Consider the following 22,083-nt stretch of genomic DNA (forward strand, 5'->3'; position numbering starts at 1 on the left):
ACTGGTGTCAAAAATTAAAGTAACAAATGGAAATTTTGTAAGTTTGCGTTTATTTTGGCACGAAGCAGTATAAACAGGTGGTAGTAAAGTAAAAGCAATGTAAAGTATAGAGAACATAAACAGCCGCTACATCCGTAACGATAGATAAAAATGTTCTTCGCTTTCTCGAACTTAATTGATTTGCACATACATTTCAACAACTGTTTAATGTGCAAAGTATGGGGTGTGACTACCTCTGGCAACAATACAGGCCCGAGGACGACATGTCATGCTATGAATGATGTCATCAATCTCATGTTGAGGAAATAACGCCCATTCTACCGCAGAGCTGCTCACAGGTCTTGGAGAGTGTTTGGTGGATACTGACGTGATGTAACCTGTCTCGCTAGTGCGTCGCAGACGTTCTCTATGGGATTAAAAAATGATCACTTAAATCTTCCCGTGCGAGCTCTGATTCTCTTAATTTATTACGATGATCATTTCTTTCTATGTAGGTGGGTGCCAAAAAAATATTTTTACAATCTGACGAGAAAGTTGGTGATTGCGGCAGGACCTTCTCGCAGCGAAAAAGGCCTTTGTTTTAATGACTGCCGCCTCAATTCGTGTATCACACCGTCGCACTCTCTTCCCTGTTTCACGATAATACAAAACCAGATGCCCTTCATTGAAGTTTTTCGACGTCGTTCATCAATCCTATTTGATATGGATCACAGAAGGCGCGTTAATTCTCGAAAAGTGGACGGATAAGCGTAGTGTAACCAATCTCCTTAGTAAACCTCTTACTTTTTCTAAGTGTTATGCCAATAAATCGCTGTCTTTAGATGTATGTGAAGTAGAAATACTGTCTACATACTTCTGCATACAGAGATTAGGATAACTGTATGATTGCGGAGATGGTAAGTGATGTAGGTACACAAGCAGTGAAAAATAACAATCTAAAATTTTTATAGCTAAGCAATACATGAAGACGGGCGGTGGGGTATGGGTTTCACATGAAAAATAAAGAAGATAAGCGGCAGATCAAAGAAAATACGAAAATCGAAAAGTAACAAAAGAAGCAGGTCATACTGAGATAAAACGTGCAAATTATAACAGAGAACATAAATATCCTTCGTCTACACCTGCATTACAGGTGGAATTGACCAATCTGTGACGAAAATGAACTAAGTGACATGGAAGCTGATTCAAAACAAGAAGTAATTTTAATGTATGATGCAGTTAAAAATGGCAGAGTAATTTGATATGGATGCGTATCCTAATGACATTGGATCCATTCAGTAATCAACGTACTTATTTACGTGATACTTGTTTATGCAAACAGTGAATTTCTCAGGTGTCGATAGAACTTGTTCAACACTGGCCTCAATGGTTTGTTTAAGTACCTGATATTGATATGCACTATTTTTAGACTAAGCCTAATTTGAATCATTAAGGACACTAAAATAAAGTTAAACTGGAAAAGCATTTATATAGAACAGAAAATTAAAAATCTCACTCTTCTTTATCTACACCTACTTGGTGTATCATTTTTCTCACCATGTTTGTGTGAAATGGCACAATGCAAAAATTAGTATACATATAGTGCAATACAAATAATGAGCCGACGCACTATCTTAGCGTGAAATTATGGACAAATGAATGAAAGTTTAGGAAAAAAAAAATAATCTTACGATTAGTAATAAAATTTCATTTGGTGACACAAATACCTAATAACCGGGTATCGAGTTCGACCGAGAATGACGAATGACTCAGCTGCTTACAGTATTATCCGCTAAAATCGAAGGTCAAGATTTCAACCCCCATCTTCTTTAGTCGGTATGGAAGTTTGCTTTTAAATAGAACTTGTTTCAATGACTTCCTTTTCCATCATTGAGACCACTTGAAAGAGAACTGTCAGAACTATCATTACGTAATCATAAACCTATTTCGTACAAAGCTCCATAAAAAGACATCTTGTAAAATACAAACAGTTTCTAATGTTGGTGAGAGGTTAATATTATATTCCCAATTCGAAATAGAAAACCGATCACAGAATTTCTAAAACAGTAAGCTATTACATAGGGTATACGATCTTGGCTCTATCAGCGATGTTGGAATTTTTAGTTTTCATTTGTTTCTTCCATACTATCCACCATTTTATAAGGCGAAATTTTCAATTCTTCATAATCAGGGAAAACAGAGACTGGAATTTGCTGAGCAACTCTTTGCAAGGATTTACATTTCCAAACTTATTTTGATACCAAAATAAACGCGTGGTAACGTGTACTATTCTGACAAATTGTACTAAAAGGAATCGTTTTTAATACATCTTTAATGCGCTGGTGCTTTGACTATGTGTCCCAATGGTATGAAATGTTTGCTTTTAATCTCAAAAGACCTTCTAATCCCAAAACGGATGAGACACTTATCGTCGTATATTTAATAGATATGATATTCGAAATGAATTTTCGAAACCTGGCAAAAAGACAAAAACCGCAAATTTTGACTTTTACCATTGTTTAATAAGTCATAAACTATTTCTTTGGTAAAGAATCATTTTTAGCGTAGAAAAATACTCTGAAATTACATGTTTAATAACTACGCGGAGTAGGCGCAAGAAAACTACACGAGATGAGAAAAGGGAAAACCAGCATTCATCTAGAGATAAAAGCGAAATGGAAAGTGCTTACCATATTCTGAGCAAGGCTGTGCGCAATGAAAACGAAATAACAAAGGAAAAAGAACTACGAGACAGTACCGGGAACACTCAAATGGCAATTTGCATTTTAATTTCCGCAGTCCGGTCGTAAATTTGCCTGCCTCGCAGAATGGTGCAGATCTCTTTTTACGAAAATTGAGCGTTGTGTACGGAAGGTGAATTTCACCCACTTTAGACCCCACGTCCCAGAGATGTTACGTGAGTAAAATGTGAAACAGAGTTTCGGCAGATGCGTCAGTTAAGATCTGGCGACAGTCAATCTCGCACCGAGACGCTTATTGAATGTTCATATTCGTAGGCGTAACTTCTTTCTTACTCTAAACACGTGAATGTTGATGTTTATGCAGAGAGAGCTGTACATAGTAATCACAAACAATCTAAGAGCTTCATGTAGTGTACACTGTTTGCCAGGTTGGATTATCAGAAGCTCACGAGACAAAATATTCGTCCTCGGAGGCAGACATCATGCTCATAACGAATAACATCACCTCCAATGCAGATGAGCGTCGATAGAGTGTCTATAAGTTTCTTCAGGGACGCCACATTCAGAAGAATCCATTCATAGATGATTCAATCCGGTAAAGTCACCAAATTGCGGGGACCTGGCACCGAGGATTTTGCCGAACTGGGAGGGTTTAGAAGGAACCTCTGCTGCTTTACTCACGCTCGTTTTTATGTTGCACTACCGCGTGATCACGCCTGAGAATGGAGGAAAAAAGTAGGGTTGAAGAAGTATAAATACCTCTTGCTGCTTTGGATCACGTTCAGATTTCATTGCGTGGTTTAACGGATTCTAGTGTTTCCATCTGGTACAAGAGAGCAAATATTGCAGCTGCGCTGCGCTATGGAGAGGTGCGATCATATTGAATGGGGATGCTGCCCCACAGTGCCCTTGAAACTTCCGATGGTATCAGAAATGACGAAGGTTGTCTAGAACATTTCCCTGTTGGTCATCGCACTGCGAACTGTCGTTTTTAACCTCGAAATGTGTGGGAATCAATGTCCCGGAGAAAGGGGGATTCCACTGATGCCCTTTATGCCGCCCCCTGAAGCCCTTTCGTGTCCGCTATGAGCGATGACGTGCTTGAAACGTTTCCCTCTGTCACTCGTACGAAAACCGCGTGCTTTAGTCGATGGGTGGAAGAGTGAAATGTGGGTGAGAGAGGCTGTGACAACCTTGTCATGGTGTGACGCGGCCACGGTGCCGCTGGACAGAATTGAAGTGAAATTTGGTGCCATGTGACGTCATTAACCCACCTTACACCTCACATAAACTACCGAACTTTGGCTTTCTCTCCGCGTGTGGCGACACCTCGCTATTTGAAGCGTCGCTGAGCCAGAAGGTGACGTCGCAGGGCACCACGTTTTTGCTCCATTACAGAGGAGGCTTGTAGATACTTTTTAGCCAAATTGCAAATTACAATGGGAGGCAATTACGAGGTACGGAAAAGTGATCCATTATTTCCGCTGCCCGCTGTATTTTACCTCTGTTGATGATCGATGCACCACGCCCGGCGCATCGCGTACTAAGCGGCGCAAAATTCCAGCTCCCAGGAAAACCTGGTTTTCGGGCCACGGTGATGAAATTAGAAGAATTATGGGACGCACTGGGGCTTCGAAGCGGGCATTCTTCCACTGTACCACATGCGAATGCACGGGGAAGAAAACACCGACGAGGTCTCAAACGGACGAAATGATAGGTTCCACCAAGGATGCAGTCAACAATCTTAACCCTGCAGGTGTTTACGAACTACGGTATGAGTGCGGTGCTGCGTACATAGGAGAAACAGGGAGACCTGTCAGCTTACGAGTAGCAGAACACGAACGCTATGTACGATTATAACAACAAAATAAATCGGCGATAGTGGAACACCACCGTGACTGTGGACAACCTATCAGGTTCCAGGAAGCCCGAGTACTGGCGAAAGAATCGTGGATGCGAGAACGCAAAATACGGGAAGCGATCGAAGTTATTATGCAGCCTGACAACATCAACAGAGAAGATGGCTACAAACTCCCGGCGTCCTGGCTGCCGGCCATCCCAGTCCAACGGGCCGCGAGCGGTCGCGGGGCAGAAGCTACACAGGACACGGGCGTATCTGCACAAACAGCTGTAGAGCAACTGTCAGTCCACTCCCGCGCACACCAGGAGAGAAACTTGCCGACCAGAAGCCGATCGCTGATTGGCGGACAGCTACCACTCGTTGACGACATGGACATCCACGAATAGCCTCTTTACTTCCATCTCCCCTTACGTCATGACTAGCCAATCATATTAGAGGGCCAATTTAAAGTTTTACAACAGTGACGTCGGCATCGATAGTCTGTAATAAAGAGAAGCACCTACCCACAAGCAAAACCAGTCGTGCGCTGAGGCAGGGCCGTTGCAATTCGGCCGAAACGTCGGTTTTAGTTGATTATTGGTGTTAGTTTTTAGAAATGACGCGCCGGCCGGAGTGGCCGAGCGGTTCTAGGCGCTGCAGTCTAGAACTGAGTGACCGCTACGCTCGCAGGTTCGAATCCTGCCTCGGGCATGAATGTGTGTGATGTCCTTAGGTTAGTTAGGTTTAATTAGTTGTAAGTTCTAGGCGACTGATGACCTCAGAAGTTAAGTCGCATAGTGCTCAGAGCCATTTGAGCCATTTAGAAATACCCAGAAGAATTTTAATCACTATGACACCGGCCGCGGAAGCCTATGTTCTTATACAACCTAAGAAGTTATACGTTGGGAAGTGCACTCCGCCATGCACTTGTCAGTGGTTTTTCAGAGTGTAGATTTAGATGGAGGCGTAGAGGTGAGGTAGGTGTAGATACACATGAAGCTCTTAGTTGCTGTAGAACACGTTACTTGGAACTGGTTCTTGAGAAACAATGTGCTGTATAAACACGTTTGTCAACGTGGACCGAGTCTCAGGTAGTGACGTCATTCCACTGTGTTTCAGCGTTCCCGGACTACGCGGTGCTGAGTATCGTCCTCAGCTCCGTGGTCGTCGTGCTGGCCATCGCATCCGTCGTCATCTACAGGTGAGCCCCAGCGCCGCGCGCAGCTGCTGCCCGCACTACTACTACGTACCATTTCATTGGACTGCATACGCAGAAGACTCGTATTTGGTCCCCGTGTGGCGAACCGAGCGGCGTGGCGCAACAATTTACTTGTTTTAGTGTGAGGCGTTTTGTTCCGGTCAATCCTATCGGGACGTTCAATAGTTCCAGAAAACCGTATGGAAAGTGTCAAGATATAATCGTAGCTGCATCTCTCGACTTCCCTCACCCTGAACTACCGACCGGTCTACAACGCCAACACCATTTGAGAAATGAATCTTCCTTCCTCTTTAATGTTTTACGTTGTCTGTATGCATCGCAGAAAGCGTTGATTCTAACGGGATATTACACTGAAGCGCCAGAGAAACTAGTACAGGCATGCGTATTGAAATACGTCAGAGCAATAAGCCGGCAGAATACGGCGCTGCGGCCGGCAAAACGTATATACACTACTGGCCATTAAAATTGCTACACCAAGAAGAAATGCAGATGATAGATGGGCATTCATTGGAAAAATATACTAGAACATTTTCACGCAATTTGGGTGCACAGATCCTGAGAAATCAGTACCCACAACAACCACCTACGGCGGTACTAACATCCTTGATACGCCTGGGCATTGAGTCAAACAGAGCTTGGATGGGGTGTACAGGTACAGCTGCCCATGCAGCTTCAACACGATACCACAGTTCATCAAGAGAAGTGACTGCCGTATTGTGACGAGACAGTTGCTCGGCCACCATTGACCAGACGATTTCAGTTGGTGAGAGATCTGTAGAATGTGCTGACTAGGGCAGCAGTCGAACATTTTCTGTATCCAGAAAGGCCCGTACGGGACCTGCAACATGCAGTCGTGCATTATCCTGCTGAAATGTAGGGTTTCGCAGGGATCGAATGAAGGGTAGAGAGACGGGTCGTAACACATTTGAAATGTAACGTCCACTGTTCAAAGTGCCGTCAGTGCAAACAAGAGGTGACCGAGACGTGTAACCAATGGCACCCCATACCATAACGCCGGGTGATGCGCCAATACGGCGATGACGAATAGACGCTTCCAATGTGCGTTCACCGCGATGTCGCCAAACACAGATGCGACCATCATGGTGCTGTCAACAGAACCTGGATTCATCCGGAAAAATGACGTTTCGCCATTCTTGCACCCTGGTTCGTCGTTGAGTACACCATCGCAGGCGCTCCTGTCTGTGATGCAGCGTCAAGGGTATCCGCAGCCATGGTCTTCGAGTTGATAGTCAATGCTGCTGCATACGTCGTCGAACTGTTCGTGCAGATGGTTCTTGTCTGCCAGAAGTCCCCATCTGTTGACTCAGGTATCGAGACGTGGCTGCACGATCCGTTGCAGCCATGCGGATAAGATGCCTGTCAAATGGTTGAAATGGCTCTGAGCACCATGGGACTTAACAGCTGAGGTCCTCAGTCCCCTAGACATCACACACATCCATGCCAGAGGCAGGATTCGAACCTGCGACCATAGCGGTTGCGCGGTTCCAGACTGAAGAGCCTAGAACCGCTCGGCCACTCCGGGTGGCAACCTTGTGTGACTGCTCTGAAAAGCTAATCATTTGCATATCACACCATCTTCTTCTGTCGGTTAAATTTCCCGTCTGTAGCACGTCATCTTCGTGGTGTAGCAATTTTAATGTCCAGCAGTGTAAGACAACTAGTGTCGGGCGCAGTTGTTAGATCGGAACTGCTGCTACAAAGGCAGGTTATCAAGCTTTAAGAGAGTTCCCCGTTCAAATGTGTGTGAATTCCTAAGGGACCCAACTGCTGAGGTCGTCGGTCCCTAGACTTGCACACTACTTAAACTAATTTAAACTAACTTATGCTGAGAAGAACACAAACACCCATGCCCGAGGATGGACTCGAACCTCCGGGGGGACGGGCCGCGCGATCCGTACCATAGCGCCTCTAACCTCTTGGTCACTCTTTGCAAAAACAAACATAATGTCTGATGGGATAACAGCAATCAGTGATTTTATAATGTTACTTATAATCCGTCTTGATCGCAAATTTTTTGTTAATATGACCGGTTTCGGTTCATTCAGAACCATCTTCAGACATGTAACAATAGTGATACCAATTTACTATTTCACGGAAGCAAATCTTTTTCATCCTATCTAATCAACATCAAATGTACCAGAACGTACCTGATATTTCAGTTACAGGAGTAACCCGTCGAAATCGAGCAAAATTCACATGCTGCGTCACATAAAATTGGTTGGCACAGTGCACGTCATTTATATTAATTATTGTTGTTGTTGTGGTCTTCAGTCCTGAGACTGGTTTGATGCAGCTCTCCATGCTACTCTATCCTGTGCAAGCTTCTTCATCTCCAAGTACCTACTGCAACCTACATCCTTCTGTATCTGCTTAGTTTATTCATCTCTTGGTCTCCCTCTACGATTTTTACCCTCCACGATGCCCTCCAATATTAAATTGGTGATCCCTTGATGCCTCAACACATGTCCTACCAACCGATCCTTTCTTCTAGTCAAGTTGTGCCACAAACTTCTCTTCTCCCCAATCCTATTCAATACTTCCTCATTAGTTATGTGATCTACCCATCTAATCTTCTGAATTCTTCTGTAGCACCACATTTCAAAGGCATCTATTCTCTTCTTGTCCAAAGTATTTATCGTCCATGTTTCACTTCCATACATGGCTACACTCCATACAAATACTATTACCGACAGGTGGCGTCTGGTACATTTGTTACATTCCATTTGCACATACTATATTGAGTAGCTTTTTTATTAAAAATACTTAATTAAAATACGGAGATGTCAAGGTTAAAATCTGTACTTATCAGAATTGAAAAACAGTAGAATTATCATTATTATGCGATCTAAAAAACATAGGGCGATTTCTATATCTATGGTGCTGGTGAGGGCTTGTTTTCCTCTACGGTGTGATCCGCGGTTTCCGCCATTTCGGTGTTGTGCCGCGGTCCGCTCAGTCGTCTGATGTCCATCGCCGCGGGCAAGAGGGCCGCGCAGGAGGGCCCCGTCAACGACGCCAGGCGCTGCACGCGTCTTCCGGCTTCCCCGTCACGCACCATCTCTCATCCCTCGGCCTGGATCTCCACACGCAACAGTTGTCATCTTAATGCTAAAATAGGCGTTATGATTGAACTCGCTTTGCTCGTTGAGGATTAAATCCGGATCTTTATTTTTGTGGGTGTATATTTCAATTTCTTCCAAAATGTTAAGAAACCGTCCCTTATGAGCTCTATGCAGGATGTCTAAATTGTGTTCAATGTTCGTGACTGAGTGCTTTGACGCAGCCATATGCGCCCCAAAAGCTGTTTTGTTTTCAGAGCAGGTGTGCTCCCTGAATCTGGTTTCAAAGTTCCTACCAGTCTGCCCTATATATTGTTTACAGCAGTCATTACATTTGATCTTATATACACCCGAATCCTGAAATTTATTCCTACTACTACATATTCTATGCCGGAACTTCAATTTTAACGTGTTATTTGTTCGGAACCGTATTTTAACGTCGGATTTACGAAAGCAACTTTCAATTTTATCTGTAATACTTCCATTGTAAACTGAAAGTAATGAACCCGCGAATCCCCGAATTACGCTCACAAATAAAGCTCCATAAAGTTGAAAAATCGATTCGCCCAATCGTTAATAATACCAGTAGCCCAAGTTATAAATTAAATAAATAGCTAAATAACAGATTGAAGGCGGCATATACATATCGTCGGACTTTCAACATTAGGAACAGCTACCAATTTGCCGAGCAAATTAAAGACATACTGGATATACGTGTAAGCAGGTGATGAATATTTATAAGAAGATATTGAAGAGGCAAATGAAACAAGTAGAAAGAAGTCAAGTCGCAGTTAAGAGGAACAACAAGAAAAAATATGTGGCTTTCACTTACAATGGAAGAATTACAAATGAAATTGAAGATGCATTCGTAAATCCGACGTTAAAATAGGGTTCCGAACAAATAACACGTTAAAATTGAAGCTCCGGCATAGAATATGTAGTAGTAGGAATAAATTTCAGGATTCAGGTGTATATAAGATCAAATGTAATGACTGCTGAAAAACGATATATAGGGCAGACTGGTAGGAACTTTGAAACCAGATTCAGGGAGCACACCTGCTCTGAAAACAAAACAGCTTTTGGGGCGCATATGGCTGCGTTAAAGCACTCAGTCACGAACATTGAACACAATTTAGACATCCTGCATAGAGCTCATAAGGGACGGTTTCTTAACATTTTCGAAGAAATTGAAATATACACCCACAAAAATAAAGATCCGGATTTAATCCTCAACGAGCAAAGCGAGTTCAATCATAACGCCTATTTTAGCATTTATGACGACCTACTAAGATGACAACTGTTGCGTGTGGAAATCCAGGCCGAGGGATGAGAGATGGTGCGCGGTGGAGAAGCCGGAAGACGCGTGCAGCGCCTGGCGTCGTTGACGGAGCCCTCTTGCCCGCGGCGATGGACGTCAGACGACTGAGCGGATCGCGGCACAACACCGAAATGGCGGGAACCACGGAAGCAGACCGTAGAGGAAAACAAGTCCCCACCAGCACCATAGATATAGAAATCGCCCTATGGTTCAAATGGTTCAAATGGCTCTGAGCACTATGGGACTTAACATCTATGGTCATCAGTCCCCTAGAACTTAGAACTACTTAAACCTAACTAACCTAAGGACAGCACACAACACCCAGCCATCACGAGGCAGAGAAAATCCCTGACCCCGCCGGAATCGAACCCGGGAACCCGGGCGTGGGAAGCGAGAACGCTACCGCCCGACGACGAGATGCGGGCAAATCGCCCTATGTTTTTTAGATCGCATAAAAATGATAATTCTACTGTTTTTTCAATTCTGATAAGTCAGAAATCTAACCTTGACATCTCCGTATTTTAATTAAGTATTTTTTAATAAAAAAAATCTACTGAATACAGTATGTGGAAATGGAATGTAACAAGTGTACCAGACGCCACCTGTCGGTAATAGTGTTATAATTAATATAAGTGACGTGCACTCTGCCAACCAATTTTATGTAACGCAGCATGTGAAAGTTGCTCGATTTGGACGGGTTACTCCTGTAACTGAAATATCAGGTACGTTCTGGTACATTTGATGTGGACTGGATAGGATGAAAAAGATTTGCTTCCGTGAAATAGTAAATTGGTATCATTATTGTTACAGACCTGAGGGTGGTTCCGAATGAACCGAAACCGGTCATATGAATAAAAAAAAAATTGCAACCAGACGGATTATAAGTAACATTATCTTGGTCACTCCGCGCGGCCTAAGTGAGTTTGAACGTGGTGTCACAGTTGGCGCAAGAGCAATGGGACACAGCATTTCCAAGGTAGCGATGAAGTGGGGATTTTCCCGTACGACCATTTCACGAGAGAACTGTGAATATCACGAATCCGATAAAACATCAGTTTGTTAAAGGTGAATGCGAGTTGTATAGTTTTAGGCATTAAACTACACCGAAGCGCCAATGAAACTGGTACAGGCACGCGTATTCAAATAGAGAGATATGTAAACAGGCAGAATACATCACTGCGGTCGCCAACTCCTATATAAGGTATATAATCTCCGACATCGCTGCGGCTGGAAAAAGATGGTGCAAGAACGGGACCAACGACGGTTTGAGAGAATCGTTCAGCGTGACAGAAGTGCAACCATTCCGCAAATTGTTGCAGATTTCAGTACTGGGCCATCAACAAGTGTCAGCGTGCGAACCATTGAACGAAACATAATCGATATGGGTATTCGGAGCCGATGGCCCACTCGTGTACCCTTGATGGCAGCACAACACAAAGCTTTACGCCTCGCCTGGCCGTGTCTCGTTTCAAATTGTATCGAACGGAAGGACATGTACGGGTATGGAGACAGTCTCATAAATCCATGGTGCCTGCATGACCGTTCAAGCTGGTAGAGGCTCTGCAGTGGTGTGGGGCGTGTGCAGTTGGAGTGATATGGGACTACTAATACGTATAGATACTACTCTAACAGGTAACGTAAGCATCCTGCCTGCCCATCTGCATGCATTTTTGTCCATTGTGCATTCCGACGGACTTGGGAAATTCCAGCAGGACAATGCGACACCCCACACGTCCAGAATTGCTATAGAGTGGCTCCAGGAACACTATTCTGAGTTTAAAACAAATCCGCTGGTCACCAAACTCCTCAGACATGAATTTTATTGAGCATATCTGGGATGCTTTGCAACGTGCTGTTCAGAAGAGATCATTATCCTCTCGTACTCTTCCGGATTTAAGAGAGCGCTGCAGGATTCATGCTGTCAGTTCTCTGCAGCTCTAGTTCAGTCATTAGTCGAGTCCATGCCACGTCATGTTGCGGCACTTCTGCGTGCTAGCGAGGGCTCTACACGATATTAGGCAGGTGTACCAGATTGTTTGGGTCTTCGGTGTAATAATAATAATAATAATAATAATAAAAGTGAAGAAGATCTTGTAGCCCTACTGAATAGAATGGATAAAGTTATGGGGGAAGAATGTAATATGAGAATTAATAAAGCAAAAACGAAAGTAATGGCATGCGACAAAATAGATGAAGTGAAAGTCCAAGTTCATGTAGGCAATGAACTGCTTGAACAAGTTGATAAATTTACTTATCTGGGCAGTAATATTACCAGGGATGGAAGGAGCAAGGCAGAAGTGAGAAGTAGAATTGCTCAAGCAAAGGCTGCCTTTAACAAGAAGAAAAACATCTTAACATCTAAGAGCATCAGCCTTGAAATCAGGAAAAGAGTTTGGAAATCATATTTGTGGAGTGTGGCATGCTATGGGTGTGAAACATGGACTCTCGGGACAGAGGAAGACCAGAAGCTAAATTCTTTTGAAATGTGGTGCTATAGACGCATGCTCACAATAAAATGTATCGACAAGGTCAGAAAAGAAGTGGTTTTGGAAAGAGCAGGTGAGAAGAGAAGCTTCTGGAGTTTCATTGTTAAAAGAAGAGTGGAATTTACAGGCCATCTATTAGGACATAAAGGACTCCTGAACACAATCATAGAGGGATATGTCGAGGGCAAAAGACCAAGACGAAGACCACGACTGAGGTACACGGATCAAATCGTGAAAGATGTGGGATGTGACACCTATAAAGAAATGTGGAGAAGAGCTGAAAGACGCACAGAATGGAGACAAGCTGCCATTCTAACTGTTGCAAACCAATCCTTGGATTGATCACTACAGAAGAAAAAGAAATAATGACAATGATGACAATAAAGATAGTGGTACGTATAAAAAGAATTTACGTGCACAAAGTAGATGTTTTCTGGTATAGCGAGTTCTGAGGAAAGGATGATAAGGAGAATGCGCCATCTAAGACTACTGGGAAATGAGGAAGATTTCTAGGGAAAGAAGGACGCATTGGAGTTGCGGTTGCGTAGTGGGTCAATGGTAGTCATTATTGTTGTTGTTTCAGGAGGTATGTCATTAATTGTCTTCTTAAGCTGGAGCTGTAAAAGGTCTTGAAGCACTTAACATTTGAAAATGAAATTGGAACTATTTTCGTTTTACTGGTAAAGACGTTTTCCGCGCATACAAACTGTGTGCTGCTCGGCGCGTTACTACGTTTCCCTCGCTCTCTACGGCTGTCCCCGCTCTTCTCCTGCAGGCTGAGACCCAGTTGCGGTCAATCTAATGTACACCAGCAGGGATAGCGCGTGCCGGTGCTGTGAAACAGCGGCAGCCACGCAGCCCCATCGCCGGAGCCGACCTTTTGCTGCCTTCCACCAATTGATGAAGGACTCATGAAATATTCATACCAGAGCAGGAAAAAAGTTCCCAAAGAGAGAACGCGCAAAGTTCGACTCCGCCGCGAGTCGCCTTCTGGTCGTGGTTGTGTCCTTCCCTCATCACATGAAATTCACTTCTAATTTACTGGATTCTGAATTCTTCCACAGCAAGGCTGCATTTTCAGAGTTTCGCGTACAGATTATGTTGAATATGTAAGTCACGTATTTTCAGGGTATTTGATCAAGAACTTCCCGAAATCTCCGCTTATGAATTGTGAAATGATGTGGAAGTAATGCAGTCTGTAACTTAACGTAGAATTTTCATGTAAGAAATTGAACGTCGTAGTAGGTAACTTATTGCTCTCGTATCGTATCGTGTTATCAGCTGCAGTTATACGTCTTCCGTCACTGTGTTTCACATAATTAAAATATAAGATGATAAAGGACATGGACTAGTTGTTAGTATAATTTATTGTTGTTGTTGGGGTCATCAAGCGAAATAATTATGTGATGTAGCACTCTGTAGTCGTCTGTGTCATGCGTTCCCTCACTACCCTCTTCCCACACACTCCCCTTCGATACCAAATTAAATTAAATTTCGTTGATGCTTTTGGTAGTGTCCTGTCAACCGAACCGTTCGTTTATTTGAAGTTATGAAATCAACATCTTTTGTCCCCAACTCGACTCAATGCTTCTTCATTAGCTGGTCGATCTACCCAGCCGATTTTCAGCTTCTACTGCGGCACTTCGTTTCGAGAACTATCACTCTATTCTGGACTGTACTATGTGTGTTCCACGAGTCACTTCCTTATAATGCAACACTCAAACGAGTACTTTGTGAGGAGCAATCCTAAGACATAAATTTATATTTGATATCAGCACTTTCTTTCTCGGGTATCTTTCCTTGCCATTATTAGTCCTAATGTTAGACCATGTCTAATTCTACCGTCGTCAGTTACTCTGCTACCCAAATACGAAACGTTGTCCCTTATTTTTAGCGTCTCACTTCGTAGTTCGATAACACTGCATTACCCTTGTTTGATGTTCACCTTATGGCCTCCTTTCAAGCCGCCCAACTCCTTTTCTGTCTCTGAGTCATTTATAATGACATTGGCATACATTAAAGTTTTTATCACTTCTCCAAAAAGCACGATTCACTTTCAAAATTTTTTCGTAGTTCCATTTACTGCTTGATCACTGTACTGATCGAGCAAAATGGTCGATACAGTATGGGCCTGTCTTACTACCTTTTCAGTAACTGTCTCCCTTTCATACCCTTGGAAACATAGAACTGCAGTTCAGTTACTAAACTGAAATTTTTGTTCCTAGAACCTACTTTATTTTTGCTGTTGCAATTCTTTTTAACTGAATTGCTTACGATGGTTGTTACGAAAAATTTACTTTTTCACAGTAACGTTTAGAGTAGGAGACTGAAATTTCACATACATTTTAGGCTACAATGTGGTTTGCATCTCTTTACACCCGTGTAACATCAGTTAGTCCGATAACTGAAATCAGAGTGGTTGTAGGATTGCTGTACTTCTAATTATACGTCTACAAGGAAGATGTTTGATAAAAAGTCAATTAATTTTAATGATCTTCCATGTGTGATGTAGTCGTCAACTGTTGTTGTAGGAGGTTCGTAAAAGTGACATTTGTTTCGCACACAACATTGTTCTACTTTCGGCACATCATCCATGCCGTGGTCCGTAATCAACGTTCTGCTCTAGCTTTCGGGATCAAATGTATTCCAGATTCAATTTTCATATGGTATCACTAGACAATTTAAGGTAAGTGCAAAACCCTATTTCTTTGCCCATCTTCTTCCAGTCCGAGAATACGCATCTTCTCTAACGATCTCCTCGCCGACGGAAAATCAAATCCAGTCTTCCTTCATACACTTATTCTTCCAAAAACGTGCACGCAAGATGGATTTCCCAGTCGCTCATATATTTGTTATACACTTCTTTTTCTTTAAGGAAAACAGTTTATTTCCTCAGCGAGCTACTGGAGTATGGTAGAAAGACAGGGCAGTCACTGAGGGCGAAACACACAATCTCTATCCATTAAGGGGAAATATCTTCACTTTCCCCTTCATAAGAAGGAAAAAAGTCAACCTCAGTGTTTAGAGACCAATAGAGACGTTCCCTGACAACAAATTCCGTAATTATCTCAGAAACGTCACTTTTGCATTAACTACCAGAGACCATCGAAAGAGCAAGTCATGAGGTTCTTGTATTCTGTAGTTATGCATTGGTTCTTACGGCAGAAAGCAGAGATAAATGCCACAACAACAGTTATGTAAAATTCGTTTACTTAACTCATTGTGTTGCCCAATACAATGTAGTCACATCCAAAGTGCAGTTCCGAGAATGCTGGCTCGTAGCCGAATCTTTAACACTGTGGTCACTGACGAAACGGAGGTGTGTATTGACAGGCGAGGACCACGATGCAGAATGGAGTGATGGTAGCCTGTCGTGGCCTCCTATACACTAGGAGGACGACATTGCCTTTACCTGCTACGGAGGGCGTGTTGGTGTAGCAGCCATCGGTTGGCTGCCGCGGTTGCTGTGTGGCTGCCTTGGGGGAGGTACCAGGAACGTCTGCTACAGATCTTGGAACTATCAACAGACACACCTGGTATTGTAACTGTAGCGAACGGCACCACAAACGTGATGATAGAAGATTTTTACGCGCTACTAAACAAGACAATAAAGAAATTTAATAGGCTGCATCGGCCATAGAACTGTTGAAGTGCCCATCGTGACATTTTGCTGAAGTAATTTAAGGAAAGCATGGAATGAATAAATCACAATTGTTGGACGTGGATTTAGACTCCGATCCTTGCCAGTCCAAAGTCTTAACAACTGTATCAACTCACCTGTCTGGTAATTGAGTTATTACACCAAGATGCAAGCAAACACTGCAAAACATCGGTCGTTGGCTGAATGTAATCTTGTTACCTAGTGCGAAGCAAAATGTGATAGGAATGGTGACTATTTACGAGGGTTGCCCAGAAAGTAATGCAACACATTTTTTTTTTCTCAGCCGAAATCAATGCTACGAATGCGAAACGTTATGTATGTATTAGCTGAAGCCTCCTGAGTGAGCGCGCCAAGTTTCCGTCACTTTCGACAGATAGCGTTGCTGCAGAACGGTTTCAAAATGGCGTCTGTAGGTGATGTACGTTAAAAGCAACGTGCCGTCATTGAATTTCTCACTTCAGAGGAAGAAGCTGTCGGGAATATTCACAAACGCTTGTGCAAAGTCTATGGAGCATCTGGTGCCGACAGAAGTACAGTTAGTCGCTGGATACGGAGGGTGAGGACATCAGAAGTCGGTTCGGTGCACCTCTACGACGTGCAGCGGTCAGGGAGACCATCCACGGATGTCAAACCTGAAAGCCCTGACCTAGTTCCCTCGGCCTTCCACTTGTTTGGGCTTGAGGACAATGAGGAGGTTATTCACATAGTGAAGTGCTGGCTCCGCCGGCAGCACAAGGATTCGTACCGACAGGGCATACATGTCCTTGTTTCGCCCGGGAGGAAGACCATGGAATGGGACAGAGATTACGTGGAAAAATAGGGTGTGTTGATAAAACACCATTCTTTCGTCTGCGTAATTTTTACTATGTTCAATAAAAAATTGATGAAGGAAAAATTGCAGTGCGTTATTTTCTGGGCAATTATTCTTAAACAAGGGGTTTCTTTCTGCGAGTGTTAGACCTGTGCCGGATTCTGACATACTTCTTTGCGATGCATAGACATGTTTTAAACAACAGACTACACACTTCCACAGCATACCTTCCAAAGTCGCATAAAGATGTACCGTAAGTAAAATGTGTGACTACTTGTGATACAAGTGTTGAAACACCGAAGCTCGCGTCCTCCATAAGGACTGAAGAAAATCAAAGCAATAAGCAGCTTTAATTCTCATGGATAGTTTCAAGTCCGTGATGTAGACTGGTGGTGTTTACCCTACAATACCCCAGGCCGATCGCCTTTTATGCTAAACGTTTCAACGCCAAGATCGACAGACGTTATATTCTTGTACTCGTCTTTCCAAGATCATTTTAACGTAATTAAAGAAAAGCATTTCATTCCATTAAAGAAACCTACTTTCTGCAATATCTCGGTTGATACGAGAGGTAAGAGGATTATACACACGAAATAAATTACGTGGCCTTCAGCAAACTTTCAATTGCCGAAAACCTCGCATCGATATCTGGAACTACATGTGTGGCCGAGCGGTTCTAGGCGCTTCAGTCTGGAACCGCGCGATCGCTACGGTTGCAGGTTTGAATCCCGCCTCGGGCATCGATGTGTGTAATGTCCTTAGGTTAGTTAGGTTTAAGTAGTTCTAAGTTCTAGGGGACTGATGACCTCAGATGTTAAGTCCCATAGTGCTCAGAGCCATTTGAACTATACTTTTCCCCGTGCGTCTACTAGGAAGAATCTTTACAGTAAATGCTGCTGAAAGTAGACCATATTTTGCTCTTATATTAGCTAATGAACTGTCTTTGTTTCGACTACTATATTTGTGCTTTGTCCTCCTTACAAACTGTCTTCCAACTTCATACTCTTTTCTTCAGTTTATGAAATTTTTTCGCAGTTTTTATTTCATGTTTGCTAAGTAAAGCTTCTCTTTGCTCCCAGGAGCCATAGTGGCGTCATCAAAAGATAAACACAAAATGATCTCAGCATCGTCACACATAAATGAAATACCGGTTGTACTAAAAGTCATTTTGTCAACCACGCTACAGGTCTAAGCTGCTATACAGCAGCTACAAAATGTTTCTGTAGGGAGCTCGCCTACGGTAGATGTCTCTACCGTAGGTTTGGATATAGTTTTCAGTCATATAATTGTGCTATATGCAATGAAAAGAAAAACAGTCTGTAAAGTCTGCAGTAAGCTTACCAGGAGTGTAAATCATTACAGTAATAAAATGCAATAAATTAAAATATGAGTAAAGTTAAATGTTTCAAAGGAAATAGTTGATTGGCAATAATTCTGATAAACTCTTGTGAAGAATTTTAGATAAAAGTGTAACGATATACGTAAGGAAGGGCTTAGGTAGTTCACAGAATAGCATAAAAATAATAAAAGAAATGTGGAAAGAAGCCAAATGAATTAAAACAGAACGTATCAAGTAATCGGCGCTCTCTGTTGGCATGACCGACAGAATGCCACGAAGGTGAGAAGTGGTCAGAGGAACATAAACCCGAGAAGACCCCTTCGTACCCTGCGACACGCAGTTCCAACAAAAAATCATTGAACATCGTACCAGTCAATCAACAAGATTATCTACTGAATGAAATATATTATATAAGCAGAGAAAGGACTAGAAAGCAGGAGAGTAATGCGTCCAACGTAAGAAGTAAATATGTAAAGCAGTGTATAGTGGGTAAAGACAATGGCAAGATTTATATAAGAGAGGCGTTCAGGAATTAAAGTAGAACATTGTCAAACAAAGGTCTGTAGACATTGGGATAAAAATAGCTCTGCCTTTTGACCAGTTTTCTTCGCTCTTACTTCTTCACTTTATAAACTTCAAGCTGTTCTGACAAGTTGAGAGCAAGGCCGTTTTGCTCCCAGTGGAGAATAATCGTGTTATTCTCAATGCGTCCGATAGAATGACCAGTTTCTGATAAATGCAATCCCAGAGAAGTTTTGTTACACGGCTGTGAATGCTCCTTAAACCTCCTTTAAAATAGCTGCCGGTCTGGCCGATATATTTATTGTAGCTATTAAAATCTTTGCTGTATACTCCACAGCCATCAAATTTGTCATATGCCCTTTTCAGTTTATGCTTTACTCGCAGTTTTAGGGCACTGATAACTTGAAAGCCACATGCAACTTTAGATTTGCTGAAACATTTCTCTATTTACTAGGACACTGTACAGTGAAATTTCACTTGGCCGAGCGGCTCTAGGCGCTTCAGTCCGGAATCGCGCGACCGCTACGGTCGCAGGTTCGAATCCTGCCTCGGGCATGGATGTGTGTGATGTCCTTAGGTTAGTTAGGTTTAAGTAGTTCTAAGTTCTAGGGGACTGATGACCTCAGAAGTTAAGTCCCATAGTGCTCAGAGCCGTTTTTTGAAATTTCACTGGAATTGTTTTCATTTGTTCATTATCGGTTCTGTTTTCTGGGTGAGTGCGTTTTCCTGCTATTTATTATATGTATCTTAGCGCATTGTAAGGGCGCGTGATATCATCTGCAGAATAATCATTATCTATTGCAATTTGCTTTAATATATTGAGTTCTTTACATATTTTGTAGACGAAGGAGCCGGTGAATCATTGAGGTGAAGAAATCTTTTTTATATCGTGAGGGATGGGATGTACTGACACCGATGATACTGTCTGTACATGTAGATAGCGCTGTTCTCTGAATGACTCTGGTATATACGATATTTGAGTTATGTGTGACGATGCTGAGTTAATTTTGAATTCGTCTTTTGACGATGCCTCTATCGCCTATTATATTTGAACATGTTTTTAAAACAGGCATGCCTCGTCATATTTAAAGAACATAATATTCACATGTATGTCACCGACACTTTTCATTATGGCCTATTTTATTGTTTTAAGCTGTAGACAATCAACTAGTTGTATCTGTATTTTGCTGCAGATTTGAAGATGGTTATTGTTGCCCGAAATCGGCAGTCTGAAGACCCAAAAATCTTGTGATTATAGACGGAAATAAAGAAATTTATTCTACACTTTCTGGATCGCTGTTTGATTGGCTACCACGTCGCAGCTTGTGAAGATGGCATCATACAGGTTATTTTGTGGACACGTAATGCTAAAAAACTGTTCGAGGCTTGCACATTTGTTGTTGGCATCACCTAAATGGCAACACAGTACATGCAATAATAGACATGTCGTTTTATTTCGTCAATGGTCTTAATTTGCCTTTTGGTTTTTATCAAATAATAGACACGAGGGAATAATAACATGTCTAAGAACACAAATGCTTATTTAATGTAAGTTTAATAATTTCATGTCACTTGCGGAACGTGTGTACTGTCAATTAGAAGGATTATTTCTAAGTAATTACTTGATAACGGACATTTTGATGTACATCACGAGCTGTACTTCAAACATATTTGTTCCGTGAAGAGTGTGTTCGAGGATGATTGGGTGGTAAATAAATTCAAAGAAGCTGCAGAGGGCCCAGTATACAAGATTTTCACAAGCAGTTTTTTGTTTCTGGATATCTACAAAACTTTGACATGAATTTCCAGAATGGATTTTCCCTAGTAGCGGGGTGTGTGCTGATATGAAACTTCCTGGCATATTAGAGCTGTGTGCTTGACCGAGACTCGAACTCTGGACCTCTGTCTCTCGCGGGCAAGTGCTCTACCAACTGGGTTATCCAAGCACGACTCCTGACTGTCCTCACGGCCTTACATCCACCATCACCTCATCCCCCACCTTCCAAACTTCACAGAAGATCTCCTGCGAACCTTGCTAGACTAGCACTCCTGGTTTGCGGAAGAGCTTCCGTAAGAAAATGGCTCTGAGCACTATGGGACTTAACATCGGTGGTCATCAGTCCGCTAGAACTTACAACTACTTAAACCTAACTAACCTAAGGACATCACACAACACCGAGTCATCACGAGGCAGAGAAAAACTCTGACCCCGCCGGGAATCGAACCCGGAAACCCGGGCGCGGGAAGCGAGAACGCTACCGCACGACCGCGAGCTGCGGACAGCTTCCGTAAGGTTTGGAAGGTAGGTGACGAGGTACTGGCGGATGTAAAGCTGTGAGGACAGGTCGTGAGTCCTGCTTGGGTAGATCAGCTGGTAGAACACTTGCCAGCGAAAGACGTAGGTTCCGAGTTCGAGTCTCGGTCCGGCACACGGTTTTAATCTGCCAGGAAGTTTCTATGACATGAATGTTTGGTCAGCCTCTGTGGCCTTTGATCGACGTGAAACACGCTACACGATTCCGTATATTACTTTGCTCATGTCTCTGCGTGTTACTTCGTGTTTTCTGCATATCTGTGGCAAATTAAAAACTGTCAGAATTGTTGACGATGTTGTCAGTCTGATCTCTGCCTGTTACACATTTGGGGCTCATGTACGACTATTCAAGCCTACTGTGCGCTCTCCGCTATCAACGTCTGTATGCATATCCTCCATCGTTAGCGCTACAGTACGATGCCCTGAGATAAACAGCGGAGCCTCTTACTGAGATTTACCACTGCCTTGTGCACCACATTTGTTGCCGACTTAAATGGTGATCCTCGGTATGAGTATGCTGGATATCGTGACGCGCTATGGCGCAGCGACGTACTTCTTATGGCATGAGCAATGTAATTGAGTAGATGAGGTCAGAGGAATTCACGTATCTAAATATGGTGGAATCGCCACCATCTCGAGACTAGGCAGACTGATTAGGAGATTAGGAGCATTGCAAGGCAATTGTACAGCATTTTTCTTACTACTAAGAAGAAACGTAGTACGCCCAGTTAAAATCATCTTCATAATTCACTGTCCACATTTCAAACATTTTAATGGAGTGCCATGTAAGAAGATAATCAGCGAATATGGAG

The 22,083-nt window shown here is 42.8% G+C and overlaps 1 protein-coding gene across 1 annotated transcript in view; it reads left to right on the forward strand.

Annotated features, from left to right (window-relative positions):
* The window catches only part of LOC126481079 (atrial natriuretic peptide receptor 1-like), a 1,220,509-nt gene that overhangs the window by 778,774 nt on the left and 419,652 nt on the right, over window positions 1-22,083 (forward strand). Inside the window, exon 7 of the mRNA XM_050104566.1 lies at window positions 5,641-5,722. Within this exon, the coding sequence (XP_049960523.1) occupies window positions 5,641-5,722 (82 nt within the window). The remainder of the gene's footprint in view (window positions 1-5,640; window positions 5,723-22,083) is intronic.

The sequence above is a fragment of the Schistocerca serialis genome, chromosome 5 (genome assembly GCF_023864345.2).
Source record: "Schistocerca serialis cubense isolate TAMUIC-IGC-003099 chromosome 5, iqSchSeri2.2, whole genome shotgun sequence".
Classification (NCBI taxonomy): Eukaryota; Metazoa; Arthropoda; class Insecta; order Orthoptera; family Acrididae; genus Schistocerca; species Schistocerca serialis.